The sequence below is a fragment of the Poecilia reticulata genome, linkage group LG1, assembly GCF_000633615.1.
Source record: "Poecilia reticulata strain Guanapo linkage group LG1, Guppy_female_1.0+MT, whole genome shotgun sequence".
Taxonomy (NCBI): domain Eukaryota; kingdom Metazoa; phylum Chordata; class Actinopteri; order Cyprinodontiformes; family Poeciliidae; genus Poecilia; species Poecilia reticulata.
The window spans coordinates 14445182-14459086 of NC_024331.1; the positions used below are offsets into that span (position 1 = coordinate 14445182).

Here is a 13905-nt window from a genome sequence, read left to right on the forward strand (position 1 = left end):
GTGTGTGTGTGTGTGTGTGTGTGTGTGTGATTACCTACATTTATTCCGCAATGCCTATAACTGACTATTAAAGAACACCGTAAAGACATATGGTGCCGTGAATGACATTTCAGAGTTCAATTAGTATCAAGTATCAGCTGTGTCGTAGAATAGTTAAATATATCTGAAAAGTCCGGTAATTAAATGTGCAGAACGGTGCATGTTTTTACAACGTTGACATTTGAAAATTAAAATACATGATGCAATGCAGTTGGTGTTAAATTAGAAGTATTGAAATCACATTATGTTATCCTCTCCAGGGGCTCTGTAATGATTCCATGAGACACCGCTCCTATGATGAGAACAGTATGAGGTGTTTTTTATTGAAAAAGAACAGCAGGACATCCCCCGGCTCTCCCATCTGATTCTGTTCTCTGACTACCATTGGCTCATTCTGACAGAGTCTCTGAGCCAATCAGCGACGACCAAGCGCTCCGTCTGGTGCGAGTAGTAACAGCGCAAGCAGATCTGAGCTGTGTCTGCTCAGTGGCTGCTGCTATGGTGCGAGGACCGTCCCACCGCCAGCGGAGAGAATAACACCCCGGTTCAGAGTTCAGGGAGAAAGTCTGAGGTGGAGGAAAAATTAAAGTCTCATATAGGAGAATATGAACAAAGCAGAAGCACCATGTCGACCCATCGCCTCTCTGAAATTCACCATTGACAACATCCTGAACCTGAAGACGAGCTGTGACAGCTGTCATTCCTCCGGGCAGCAGGATGAAGCGGTCCCAGAGCAGAGGCCAGACCTGGGCAGCAGGCTGAGCCAAAGCGGTAAGAAGCTTGGAGAATTTGCCTTATTTGTCATAATTTTTCAATCCGACATATGTTGAAACTAGAAAGGGCTATTTAAGTGAGTTTCACTGAATTTGCAGGGCTTATGAGCACCGGCAGCGGAACGGTAGAGTCGGTCATCATCAGCTGCGGGAACCAGGGGAAGGCGGCCGACACGCGCTTCGAGAGCGGGGACAGCAGCTGCGACGACAGCGGCTCTATCTCCACCACCGCGACGGCAGCAGTGCTGGTGGCTCCCACGGACCCCCACCGAGGAGGGAGCCCCAACAAAAAGAGCAAAATAGTGACCAAAAAGAAGACGCGCACAATTTTTTCCAAGAGACAGATTTTCCAGTTGGAGTCTACCTTCGACATGAAACGCTACCTGAGCAGCGCAGAGCGCGCGTGCCTGGCCAGCTCTCTACAGCTGACGGAGACGCAGGTGAAAATATGGTTTCAGAACCGCAGGAATAAACTGAAGCGCCAGATCTCCACCGAGATCGACGGACCGGCTAGCGATTTCCCCGAGGCTGGGAAACCGGCGTCGGTGGGGAATCTGCCGGCCTTGTATAAAGAGAGCAACCTGCTGGGTAGATGTCTGCTGCCCATGCCCCTTCCGGTGGTGTACCCGGGGAGTAGCACGCCTTACCTCTGCTTCTCTAACGCCAGCAAGTACTTCAGCCTGTACGACGGGGACGTATGACGACATTTTAATGGCTTCCTGTGCGAAAAAGACTCTTTTTGGTCGCCCTGTTGCCAAGTGTTTTGGAGCGTTTGAGACATTTAGCGGCCATAACTTTTTATTCTAATGGTCATCATTTTAATGAAGACTGCAACTGTAATGGGAAATAATACGTTTCCTATTACATACGACTAGGCGTATACGGCATTATTTATTTCCAGTTGAAGAAAAGGCCTTTAAAAGAACAGGTTACATAACTGATAGCCAAGAAGAAGGCCTAAAACAGTATCAGTTACATGTTATTGTTTACCGCATAATAGTATTTCTTTTTTTATCAACTGCAGCCTAAGCCACCAAAGAAATTATTACTATAGCCTATCTGCATGCGTTTTCTGTCATGATTTTTTAAATACTAAAGTTATGTATTTAAATGAATGTAGTTAACAATTTATTTAGTTTTACGCATGTGTTTTATTTTTTTTCTAAATATCCGTTCTTACTTTATTCCACTTTGCCAAGAGGCTCATTACACATTTCACTGTTATTAAACAGTTGAAAAATAAGCTTTACAGAATTAATTTCATTTTTTGATATGCAAAAATACTGACTGTTTCAGGAATAATATGAAGGTGAGAAATTTAAAAAAAAAAACAATGCTGTTTTCATTACATTTTGCAGTTTTTCATATGATAATCCAATGTGGAAAGTTCAAATAAGCAAACTGAACCTGAGTTGCAAAATTGTACACAAGTAAAATCTTTAATATACAGTTTTATAAATTGACCTGAGGTTGAATCATAACCCAAAACCCCCACACTGCTTGACCTGTTTTAGTGAGTGTGACAAGTCAAAAATACATCATGAGTACTGCTGAAAGTAGCTAAAAACTATTATGAAAAGTATAAATATTTGTAAATTATAAGAGATCAATGAGTCTCATATGCTTCTGGTAAATTTAAAGTGAACTCGGTAAGTTTAGAAGGTAGTCATATGGAGACATGAGGTCTGGAACTCATGCCTGTCTACTTTTCTGAGTGGTGTGCAACTGCATTACATCTGCATGTATCAATTATGCAATGTGCAATATGTCAGAAGAGGGGCTTGACGATCGTAATTCTTTACCTTGGTTATACAGTAAATACGGGAAGTTGCTGATCCGTGCAGCGAATGGATGATAGGTGCAGACAAAAGGGTGAGGCTTATCTCGTTTTGTTTTGAGGAAGTGCATCTAATTCCAGTCTCGGCAGCAAGTCAGCTTTTATGAAACATACTTAGACCATTGTGTTCACATGATCAGTACAGGTTAAAGTGCTCACAAAGGAAAACTGAACTCTCCTGCAAATCTTATTCAGACAAATAAAATCCAATTATTTATAAAGAACTTTTCCAGCAAAAGTGAAACATTTAAGATTGAAGTATAATAAAAGCTTAATTTAATTTAAAAAAAAAACATGCAAAAGAGGAAGAAGTTAAAAATACATTTGAAGTAAAAGGATAGATGAGTTAAAAACAACAAAAAGTGAAATGCAAGTAGTTGGAAAAATACACAAAGTGATTTGCGTACATTTTTCTTCATATTATTATTATCATTAATGTTATCATATAATTTATATTTGTTAAAAATAGTGTGACAACCCATTTTTTTCTGTGGGTACTCAAATTATTTTCCAAAATAAATAATGCTAGTGTATTATTAATAATAATACTATTACTAATAATAATAATTGATAGGGATAATGTGTTTTTGCTATGAAGAGAGAAATCCAATTAGATATTTATAAATGTATCTGAATCTGGAAGAGTAGTTAAAATAAATGTAATTATTTTAATCCATTATAAAGTGTAAAACCATTTGCTGGAAATGCTTGAGCTCAACACTGCATCACATATTAGCTTTCACAGTTTTTAATTATCAGCCTTGCTGCTTCTTTTTTTTTAAAGTGGTCATTGAGGCATCTTGAATAATTTCTGTTTTCTCCATAATAAATGCTGATTTTTGATGTAGTGATTTGCTGAAAGCATTCGTGCATTCAGCAAATTGTGGCACAGAAAACAAGACACAAATTGTTTGTGAAGTAGATTTTATCCTTAATGTATTTGTTGGATGTTTTTAGGTCTTAAAAGGTTCAAAAAGGCTGAATCCATCAGTATAGAAATTTGAACTTATCATTGTACATTGATCACATAATTAACCTTTATGTTAGTTAAAATGAACAGGGTTTTATCTTTTTTTTTTTGCCTTGGATTCAAAGACAGAGTACAGGCACGTGTGTTTACCAAACTAAGAGGCCCGTCAGGCTGTCTCATGTTTTCAAGCCTCTGCCCTCATTTATACCCACAATCCTTTGCGTCTGGTTAGACATTTTGGCAGAGTGGCAACCTACAAGTTGTGGCACGATGGTATATTATCAACAATTACCTTACACTTATTAGAGAAGATGACACCATCTTTGAAAGCATCCGTTTTCAATGCGTGACTAACAGAGAGAGGGAGGCGAATCATTTAAAACAACATATGATTTATTTAACTTTGCACATTTACTCAGAGCACTGCTACTTGTAAGAAGCACTAATTGCTGCTACTACTCGGCTCTCTTCGTTTTGTCACTCCACCATCCCTCTCCCACTCTCACTGTGCTTCCCCTCTTGCCTACCGCCTTGCCATAGCTCATTATCGTAATCTGTGCACTGAAGCACAACTGCGTTGATTATGTCTGAATGAACGGGGGCCGAGGAGGGAGAGCGCGCCATGAGGGAGGGAGTGGGAAGAAAGGGAGAGAGCCGCTTGATGAGTGTGTGTTTGTATTGGAAAAACTACGGTCCAGTTTGTATTGCTGCATGGGTCTGTGCTTCACTGTAGCTGGGGGTCCCCGTTGTTTCCTGGGAAGAAAAGGAGGCGGCGAGCAGCTCCAAGTGTGTCGCAGTGTAAACCCAACCTGGGGGACCCTTTCTGCATGACTTGCTGGGGGCCCCTTGGTGGGCTCACCGATTTCTTTAACCTCTCTTGACCTCTCCGTGTCATCTGACAGAGGTCATCGCCCAAGACGACGGGACAGATCGTCAGCATGCAAGAGTCAAAGCAGAAAGAAGGCCTACTTTAATGAAGACCTACACTTACAACTGTTTAGTAAAGCACAGGAAAACATTTTAAGACGCTGTTGTGCCAGCTGACCCGTTCTCCGCTTGGATTCCCCCGGGTGTCCCTGCAGGGAAATCCGAGACCAAAACTACCTGATGCAGCATATTGTTCGGTAAACAACAAGGCTATTAGTTAGAGGTGGAAACTTGAAATACAAAGCCAGTGTATGTGTTATACATTATGGGCTGCTAGATGGCCCATTGATCTGCCTATTTAGGATCCCCCACCCTTCATCCCCCTTTACCAACAATGCAAATTGGTGGAGGAAATTGAAAGATGCCAGTGGGGATGAAATCCGTTAGTAGAAAGTGATGCAGAGTGAGATAAAAGTGCAAGGACGAGAGAAGGTGAGGCCAGACTGGAACATGTCCAAAAGTTAATTGCAAGGGAAGCTGCAAGAGAGTAAAAGTGCACAACTTTTAATCAATTAATTTTATAGAGCATAAACTACATCAAACACAATAGCAGTGTGTTTTACAGACACATTGCTATTATTTAATTGGGATTTTTCTAATTAAGCTTTGCATAATTCATTTGAAAAATTGGGTTCCCAAACTGCTTACAAGTACTCAAGTGCAAGTAGACGCAGTTACCATTTACGCAACATTCATTCTATGTTGCCCACTAGCAATAATCTCTGTTGCATTTTCTGCCTCGGTTTAGATCCAAGTAACGCACTTTAAAAGAAAAAAAGAAAAAAGCCAGTGACTTATAATTCATTAAAATTTATGGCCATCTAAAGATTTCATCTGAATGAAAAAGTAAATTGTTATCCGAGGTAAAATGTCTAGGACTACGTCTGTTTTCTCTCGTTACCAGACGTAAAAACCTCTCACCACTGGAAAACTTTGGCCCACGAATGCAGACTGGGTATCAATTAAAGAGCATCATCTCTAACACTCTCCCTCACGTCCTGTCCCCTCAGACACCCTCGTTAGGATAATGTGCCATTAATCTGCTGCTGAAAACACATTATTAGTCCAATCAATAGGTTAGATGGAGGGATAAAGGCAGAGGAAAGAGGATGAGGGGAGGCAGCGGACGGATGCTCCAAGTCTGAAGGGATGCGTTTAAGCAAAGGCAGGGGTATTGACACTTATCCATAACACCCGAGAAAGAGCTCCAGTGTGTGCAGAGAGGAATAATCACTGTGGTTTCATGCTGACAGTCAATAAAGATCCATTAGGACCAGAAAGAGTTAGCAGAGGATGTTGACTCTTTCTATTCCCATACTGTTATACGCACCTTCTTAGCAACGACAAAATGCAATTTGATATTGGGTCATGTTCACGTGCTCTTGGGATTTGCAGAACAGGGGTTTTCATGTCTCCAGCAGACATGGCCACCCATCCAAAACAAGTAAATGTGGACAAGTGAAATATGTTAAACATCTAAATAAAAAAAAGAAAAGAAAAAAAAATAGACTTGTGTTAGAAAGGCAGCACAACAAATTAAACACTTCACACAATCAAAATTGCCGCATTTGAGAAGCGGTTTTTACACAAGTTTTTTAGGTTTTCTGAAAAATCCTTTATGAGAAGCTCTCTGTCTTGCTCAAAACATTATTTAAAAAAAAATCACAGGATATCTTATGCTGTGAGATGTTTTTCAATGAGAGTCAAATTGCCTTTGAATCTCCTCCACATAAAATACAATAAAAATCAGATATTTAGATACACAGTATGAAAATACCAGAAACATTTTTGTCATAGTTTGGTGGTTACATACTTACTTTTGCTTAAGTCCATAATAATAAGTATTTTTTAAATCCGTTTTACTTCTTCAAATTCAAAAATGTACATGCATAAGAACTACCGTACTTTGCTTTTGAGAAAAGCGCTTTGGAAAAAGTCCACATGATGATGTCATGCCTTTGGGAGCTTCTTCATTTACAACATCTGAGTTAAATGGAAACATACCGCAAGGTGTAGTTAATGTTTTGGTATAAAACGTGAATAGCTATCCTACGACTAATGCCAAAAAGTAGTTGAAAGATAATCACGCAAGGAAGAAGGTATTACAGCAACAGTTACTTGTTACAACAATCCTCTGGTCAGATACAACCAAAATCAAAGTGTCTTGCCAAATGACCACTATTGCATTTGGAGGAAAATGGATGAAACTTCCAATTCTGAAAACTACATCCCATCTGTGAAATATGGGAGTGGTAGCATCATGTTGTGGGGGTAGATGCTGCGAAAGGGACAGCATCAAACCCCATTTAGATGAGAGAATGAAGAAAAACTTTATTTGAAAATATTGATATACATCTCAAGACTTCAGTCATGATGTTAAAACTCGAGTACACACCCTTGGGAAGTTAAAAGTAACTTGAACTATTTTGAGAAGCTTGTAAAGATATGCCCCAAACACTTCAATATAAGTGTAAAACATTTTTTGAAATTTTAACCAAACATTTCTAAACCTTGTCATCATATTTAAAAATTAAACATTTTCCAAGGTACTCTGAACATTACAACATTGTCAGTGTGACGTGGTACAGTGATTAAATGGGATAATCTCCCATTTCTGAATGAACTAAAACGGAAATGTTTTTTTTGATAAGCAGGAAGTATGTTTGTAGTGACGCAGTATCTTAACAGTGAGAGGATTTTAGAAATATCGTTAACACTTTATTTGAAGGGGGGTGAATAAGACTGACATGACACTGTCATAAACATGGCAACATGTCATGAACATGAATAAGTCTTCATGAATATTTATGACTGTTGTCATAAAGCGTCATTCGGTAAATTATGACACTTTTAATACAAAGTTGACATTATTCAAAATGTCTTTGACAAATTGACACTAACCAAGAAATCATTACTGATATAAATTTGTTATAAAAGTATTTCTGATTGCACTTTAAAAATTAGGTAACTTTATGTTATTAAAGGTAAAATTTAAACAGTGATTTAATTTAATCAGAGATGAGGTCTGTTGTTTACATACTGGCCTGATTTCATTCCTCATTTTATCTCATTGAAATCGGAGTTTGTATAACTCCGACTTCAAATTTAAATATATTAAGAAGTCTTTGTATTTGGGACGTAAGAACAACTTCAGTCCCAGCCTCTGGCTCTACTAAATTGTGTAATAAATCTGTAGAATTTAGTGAAAAGTGACTGAAATTGTAACAGTTAAAAAATAAACATCAGGCTACTTCTCTGGCTAGCTAATCAATGACTGATACGTACTTCGTAAGAATAGAGACGTTTGTTGTTTCTCCCAGGGATGAAAAAAAAAAAAACCCCTACTTAATTCTGTTCTTGTCATAATTTGGAAGTTCTTGCCAGCTTATTCTACACACTTAATCTAGAAACACCTTTTTTATGTGGCATCTGAAAGTTTTTGTGTCATGTGTTGAAAACTGGAATTGGACATTGCTTACAAACGAAACACACAGAAATTACACGTTTTAAAACTATTGGTGCATTTCCAACAAACAAATCTGAAGTTTTGAAATGTATATTAAGTGTAGGAACTCCAGCACCCCTGGCTGTTTGAGGCCTAATAGAAGAGGTTTTGTTTAGTTATGCCTCGGTTTTGCTTTGCTTTCTCCAATGACTTTCTTCACAAAGTCAGGAAGTCAGAAACAGGTTTGTGGACACCTTGGTGGTTTTGTGCCACAAGACGCAGTCATCCACATATAAGCAGAGCAGAACATGTACCGTGTGTTCTGCACAGCTGACCTACAAGCGTCTATGGCGCCGCAACACACAGAGGCTCCCAGGAGACCCAGGAGACACCGGTATGCTGCCATAAACAGCCTCTTCTGATGGTGCTGAATAAAAGGCTCCCTGAAGATTAAACACAAACATCGTCAGAGGTGAGGTGAGCAGAGCAGAAGAAAACTAGATTATACGATGTATTAGAAACTTAAGAGCTGATTGTACAAATCCTGTTGGAATCAAAAAATTGGATCAAATCTAAATTGCTTTCCTCACTGGGAATGCCCTGAGGTTATATAAATTCCATCAAATCTAAATCTATTAACTTACTTTCTTTTGGTTACTCGACGACTTCTCAAGGGGGTGGCAGTGGATTTTTTTTGGGGGGGGCAAGAGTAAAGGGGGCATCTTTATCAGTGCAGATTTTAATTGGCAAACAGTTTTGAAAAACATGATTCGTTGTTCTTCCAGTTCACAACCATGCATTACTTTGTGATGGTCCATCCCGACAGAATACGCTGACGTTTGTAGTTCTAGTCACAAAATGTGAAATGCTCAAGAGGTCAGAGTATGTTCAGGAAGGTACAGTACAGAGATTAGAATAAGGGCGATGAAACGATGACTTTCTAGCAGGAGTATGCATACAAAATGGTGTGTTTTACTACATTTTGCCATAGAAAACTCAATTTGATGCAGCTGACTAAGAAGGTAACATTTCAAACATCTGAAAACTTGAACAAAATCATTGCAATGAAAACGTTCTTTGTCACAGCGCTCTGTTTTACAGCAGACATCCGAATTCACAATTACTTTTGCGATGTCCCCGATACCTCTTCACAAAAACACACGCAACAAACACACTTCCTAGTAGTAAAGAGTGCCTCTCTCGAGGCCTGTGCTCCCCCCTGGCCGGTTCGAGGGAGGCTCTAAGTGCTCAGTAATAGCCAGCAATCAGCACAGAATGGACAGAAACCAATGTCTCGCCCTCAGGAAAGAAATATAAATAAATAAGATGAATAAATAAAAGCCTTGTGTCCTCACAACCGCACATTGCATTCAGCATGTGTTTTATAATGAATATAGATTGGAGGTTGAAATATTTATGGTGCAGGGATGGCGGGATGAAGGTGGGTTGTCGGGGGTTGTGGGCGGTTGGGGGTTAATGGTGTGAAATCTCATCCCAAGTCCAGACAAAGGCACCCCTTAAAACATTCAATTAATATTATTGTTATCTAAAAAAAAAAAAAGTCATTAATTCTTACAAAAGTATTAAGGACTCTTGAATATTTTCATATTTTGTCATGCTTCACCTACAAATGTTAATGTATTTTGTTGAATTTTTTTGTAATAGACCATTAATGTAGTATTTAATTATCAGGTGGAAAGAAAAAGTATACATGGCTTTACAAAATAATAATAATTTTAAAAAATCTGAAAAGTGTGGCGTGCATCTGTTCAGTCCATATAAGCCTTCATGCCAATCTTAACTGTTGTACCAGTCCAATTTAAAGTAGTAGGTAGACAATTTTTTGTACCGTATTTTCCGCATTATAAGGCGGACCTAAAAACCTTCAATTTCCTCAAAAGCCGACAGTGCGCCTTATATATGGACCAATATTGAGCCACAACAGGTCTAGCAACTACAATAAGCAGCCGCCGACTACATTTTCGCCCTTAGAAGAAGAAGCGCGCGGTGCATGCTGGGATAGTTGTCAGAACGCTGGTTTGTAACCTATTATTAAAGTTTGACTGACCTTTCTACCTACCGACCGTCTAGAATCAGGTCGTCTGCAGGTCATTTAGCACCAGGTTCTCCACAAACATGCTGTGCGCGAACGGAGAAGTGTGACCATCGTCCGGCCACGCCTCGGCCCAGTCGCGGAAGGCTCTCCTCGCCGACTGGAGTCGGACTGTTTTGTTGATATTCGCTTTAGTGCAGCTGCATCTAGTGGATGCATAACGTAACTCCAGCCTCTCCTGCAGCGTCTATTCTATGCCCCTTATAATGCGGTGCGCCTTATATATGAAAAAAGTTTTAAAATGGGTCATTCATTGAAGGTGCGCCTTATATTGGGGTGCGCCTTATAGTGCGGAAAATACAGTACACAAAATATTGTCTCCCTACTATTTTTTGTGTACAAAAAACCTCAATCATGCAAAATCTGTGGTCTGTCTAAGCAACATTTCTTGCTTTTTTACCTCGGTAAATAGTTTACAGTATGATGGCGATGGTTCTCAGCTTGTTAACTAAAGTCAGTTTCAGTCAATATTGTCAGAGCTTTCGTAGTTTGAAGTGCAAGTCAGATTTTCTTATTGCTTCGTCAGAGCTCTGGCTGTGCTGCTGTGGTTCCCCATGAGCCACTCGAAGCGCATGGATTTGGCTGTTGTGGCTTTGGATGCGGCTTCAGACCAAACATCTCTGAAAGTTATAAATTATAGCTGTAAGCTTACTGTAATCTGCACACTGGACTAAAAGGAAAGTTTTAAGTACGAAAATTTGAATGATTAATCGAGCGTTTGTGAAGGAAACATAACTAGCTCGGACTTCTTGCTGTTTGTTATACTGGAGCCAAGTGGAGCGTGTGAGAGGGGAAGTGTGAGAATGGCTCTCAGAGACATGCTCCTCCTGTGTTGTGAAAACAAATATAGACGGCCAGATGGGTTCGAGAGCCGACTGCCAGGAAGACCAGAAAACAATTCAAAACCAAAAAAAACGGAGACCGGAAGGAGCTCATTATGTCTGAAAAAACTCTGATACCATTTGAAATATTGTCAATTCAATTCAAGCATACAGGCAGACTCAAAGTCATTTATGTAGTAATATTTCCAATGGAATCCTGGTTATAAAACAATGCAATCAACTTGTCAAGTTAACTATGCTAATGGATGTAATCAAGGGCGTAGGAACGAGTCTGTCATTGGGGGCGAAGCATATCGGAAACCTGACAGATCAGTAAATAGCTTGAGCAGAAATGTCATAAACTATTATGCCATCAACACGTCAGTAATGCGTTACTCTAATCTGACCTTTGTTTCAGTAACAAGTATTCTAACACGTTACTATTTACAATCCAATAATCAGATTAAAGTTATGCATAGTACAGACAGGCTACCAGATTCTGATATATCTTATTGGTCAAAAGACATTTGATTATTGGTCAAGATATAAATTGACTGGTAATTGAACTGGTTCTACCTCTTTCTAAAACCAAAGTAGAAAACAGCTCATAAAATAGGACTCAGCAGTTTTAAACTCAATACAGCAGTATGACCAACAAAAATAAAATCTAAAAAACAAGTTTTGTTCTTCTTGAACTCTCTACATCAGTGCAACAGTTTGATCTACAAAATAAATAAAAAATTATGCTTTTCACGTCAAACAGACACCTTAGCTCCTCACTGTTAACTCAGTCTCACTTTCCAGCCCTGCATTCAGTAACTTAGCAAACATGAGCCATAAAAACACTGAAGCAAAAAGACTAAATTTTCTTTTCCCTGTCATATTCAGCCACAAACATTTAACTGAAATATCTACAGATATGTGTTTCTGTCTCTGCCTCCCTCTGACTCTCTGCAGCCTGGTGTTCCTGCATGGATTCATGGATTTACAACAGACACTGCAGTAATTTACAGTGTCAGAATGTGAACTAAATATAAAAAGTATGTTTTTATCATACAGAATGAGAATTTAAACAACTTAATTTTCAGATGTATACATTATTATACATCTCAACTCTATTTAGTGTGTAGCAAAAATTGTCACTATTTTTAAACCTCTCCTCAAGCACTTTTCTTATTGTAACCTAACCATTAACCTTATGGAAATAATGAAAAAAATATTGAAACGTTGAAAGAAATCAACCTGACATCAGTCTTCACCTGTTCTCTTTTCTGGTTTTATTGAAATTAATATAATTTTTATATCTTCACACTCCAACTCCACCTGGCTCTCCTATGTCTTCCCTGACCTGCTCCTCATAATAAAATAGTTTAGTTTATTTAAAAATTTAAAACAGTTCATACATATTTCAATAAACTAAATGAAGATCTCACCAGAACTTCTTCACCTTTCTTCAACATCATTCTAGCACTGCTAGTTCTATATATGAAAGTAAACTGACAACAAGATGTTATAAACGAGCGATATTCATGGCAAAATTCCTAACAGATCGTTTACCTCATTCAAACGGAGTTTCCCTGACTCCTTCTGCCTTTACTCTGAGCCTTTCAGAGGGGGGAGGGGGAGGGAGCGCTCTGCTGAATGCGCTGTTGTGCGCCTTCAAAATAAAAGCATGCGAGTGGAAGATTTTAAAATTCTTCGCAACTACGGTGAAATTATTGGGGGGGGGGACGAATGTGGCTCTCTCCAATATTGGGGGGGGCATGTCCCCGCCGTCCCTCCCGCTTCCTACGCCTATGGATGCAATAGTTTCTCTCTAAGGAAACCCAGTCTGTTGTATCAAGTCACTGACTTTTTAACAACCCTTCCGCCTCAATGAGCATGTGGCTACAGTGAACAGTGAGTTGCTAACTTTACGGCAATCCTTTATACTGAGCATGCTTAAAGCTTCTGCACAAACGGGCCTCTGAAATGGACGACGACTCTAAGCAACTTGCTGGATTGGCTACAAAGTGGCTTAAGGACAACCAAATCAATGTTTTCTACTGGCCATCATGATCCCCTGACGTCAGTCCCGTAGAAAATTTGGAGACAGCACTGATAAGGTTAATTCTCTGGGTTGTTTGTGTCATTTATTCCTCTTGTTGCTGGTTGTAAGTCCATTTTCTTTAATAAATATCCTTCATTATGACTCAGCTTGCCTTCTGCAAGAGTTTGGGTCCAACTCAGCAAAACAATCCATCCGAGACCCTGGTTAATACGGTGAAATAAAATGCTAAACAAATAATCACATGCTTTTGTATCTGCTCTATTAATTTTGTCTAGCAGCTAAGACATGTTATTATTTATTGCATAGTATTATTATTAGCAGTTGGAAGGATGGAGGGATGATCCCTGAAAAAAAGGACAAAGCCAGATACTGTTATCTGGAGACCATTTGTCACGTCAGTCCATGAGCTTGCTGAGATATTTCTTCGTCAAATAAAGTGGTCAATTTTTTCAATGGGATCATTGATTTTGTGCAACTCATAATGGTGACATAGCATCTCATCACAGCATATGCCAGTAATTAGACCAAATGCTATGTGATTATCAGTTTTCTTTTTACTTGATGCAAGAGCACCTGAATGGATCATCAGACTTTAGAGAGGCCAGTCTAATGAGAATTACTGCAATTTAGAGAGACAAGCCATCGAGACCAAACAACACAGCCCACATTAACCAGTGGTTTCATTCCTGATTTCAACATTTATCTAAGCATCACACCTTAATACCGTTGCACTGTACCAACTGTACTGATTGATTGATCTTTAAAAAAGAAGACATTGACTTTTTAACAACATATTCCATTTAACAAACAGGGGCCTCAGTAGGCTGTCGGTCAACCATATCCAATCACAGCAGCCTGGCAACTGCAACCCACACTGGTCACCAGCTTGGGCACACACTGCTGCGAGAGAGCGTCCTGTTCTTCAACTAG

General features: G+C 39.2%; 1 protein-coding gene and 1 long non-coding RNA gene across 2 annotated transcripts; one reads left to right on the plus strand and one right to left on the minus strand.

Moving 5' to 3' along the window:
* Positions 1-522: 522 nt before the first annotated feature.
* hmx4 (H6 family homeobox 4) lies at positions 523-2291 on the plus strand. The gene is made up of 2 exons (XM_008408349.2): positions 523-810; positions 912-2291. Exons 1-2 carry the CDS (start codon positions 645-647, stop codon positions 1511-1513), a joined length of 768 nt encoding a protein of 255 aa, XP_008406571.1. The 5' UTR covers positions 523-644; the 3' UTR covers positions 1514-2291.
* A 1709-nt stretch (positions 2292-4000) lies between these two features.
* Positions 4001-12513, minus strand: LOC103464318 (uncharacterized). Its single transcript, XR_533642.1, has 4 exons — positions 12483-12513; positions 8306-8434; positions 5877-6022; positions 4001-4514 (listed from the first exon to the last, which is right to left on the minus strand). It is a non-coding gene; the product is annotated as an uncharacterized LOC103464318 (long non-coding RNA).
* Positions 12514-13905: the final 1392 nt, after the last annotated feature.

Coding starts and splice junctions, on each gene's coding strand:
- hmx4 (XM_008408349.2), top strand. CDS start 645: ATGAACAAAGCAGAAGCACCATGTCGACCCATCGCCTCTCTGAAATTC. Junction 811..911: donor CAGCAGGCTGAGCCAAAGCG/GTAAGAAGCTTG, acceptor CTGAATTTGCAG/GGCTTATGAGCACCGGCAGC.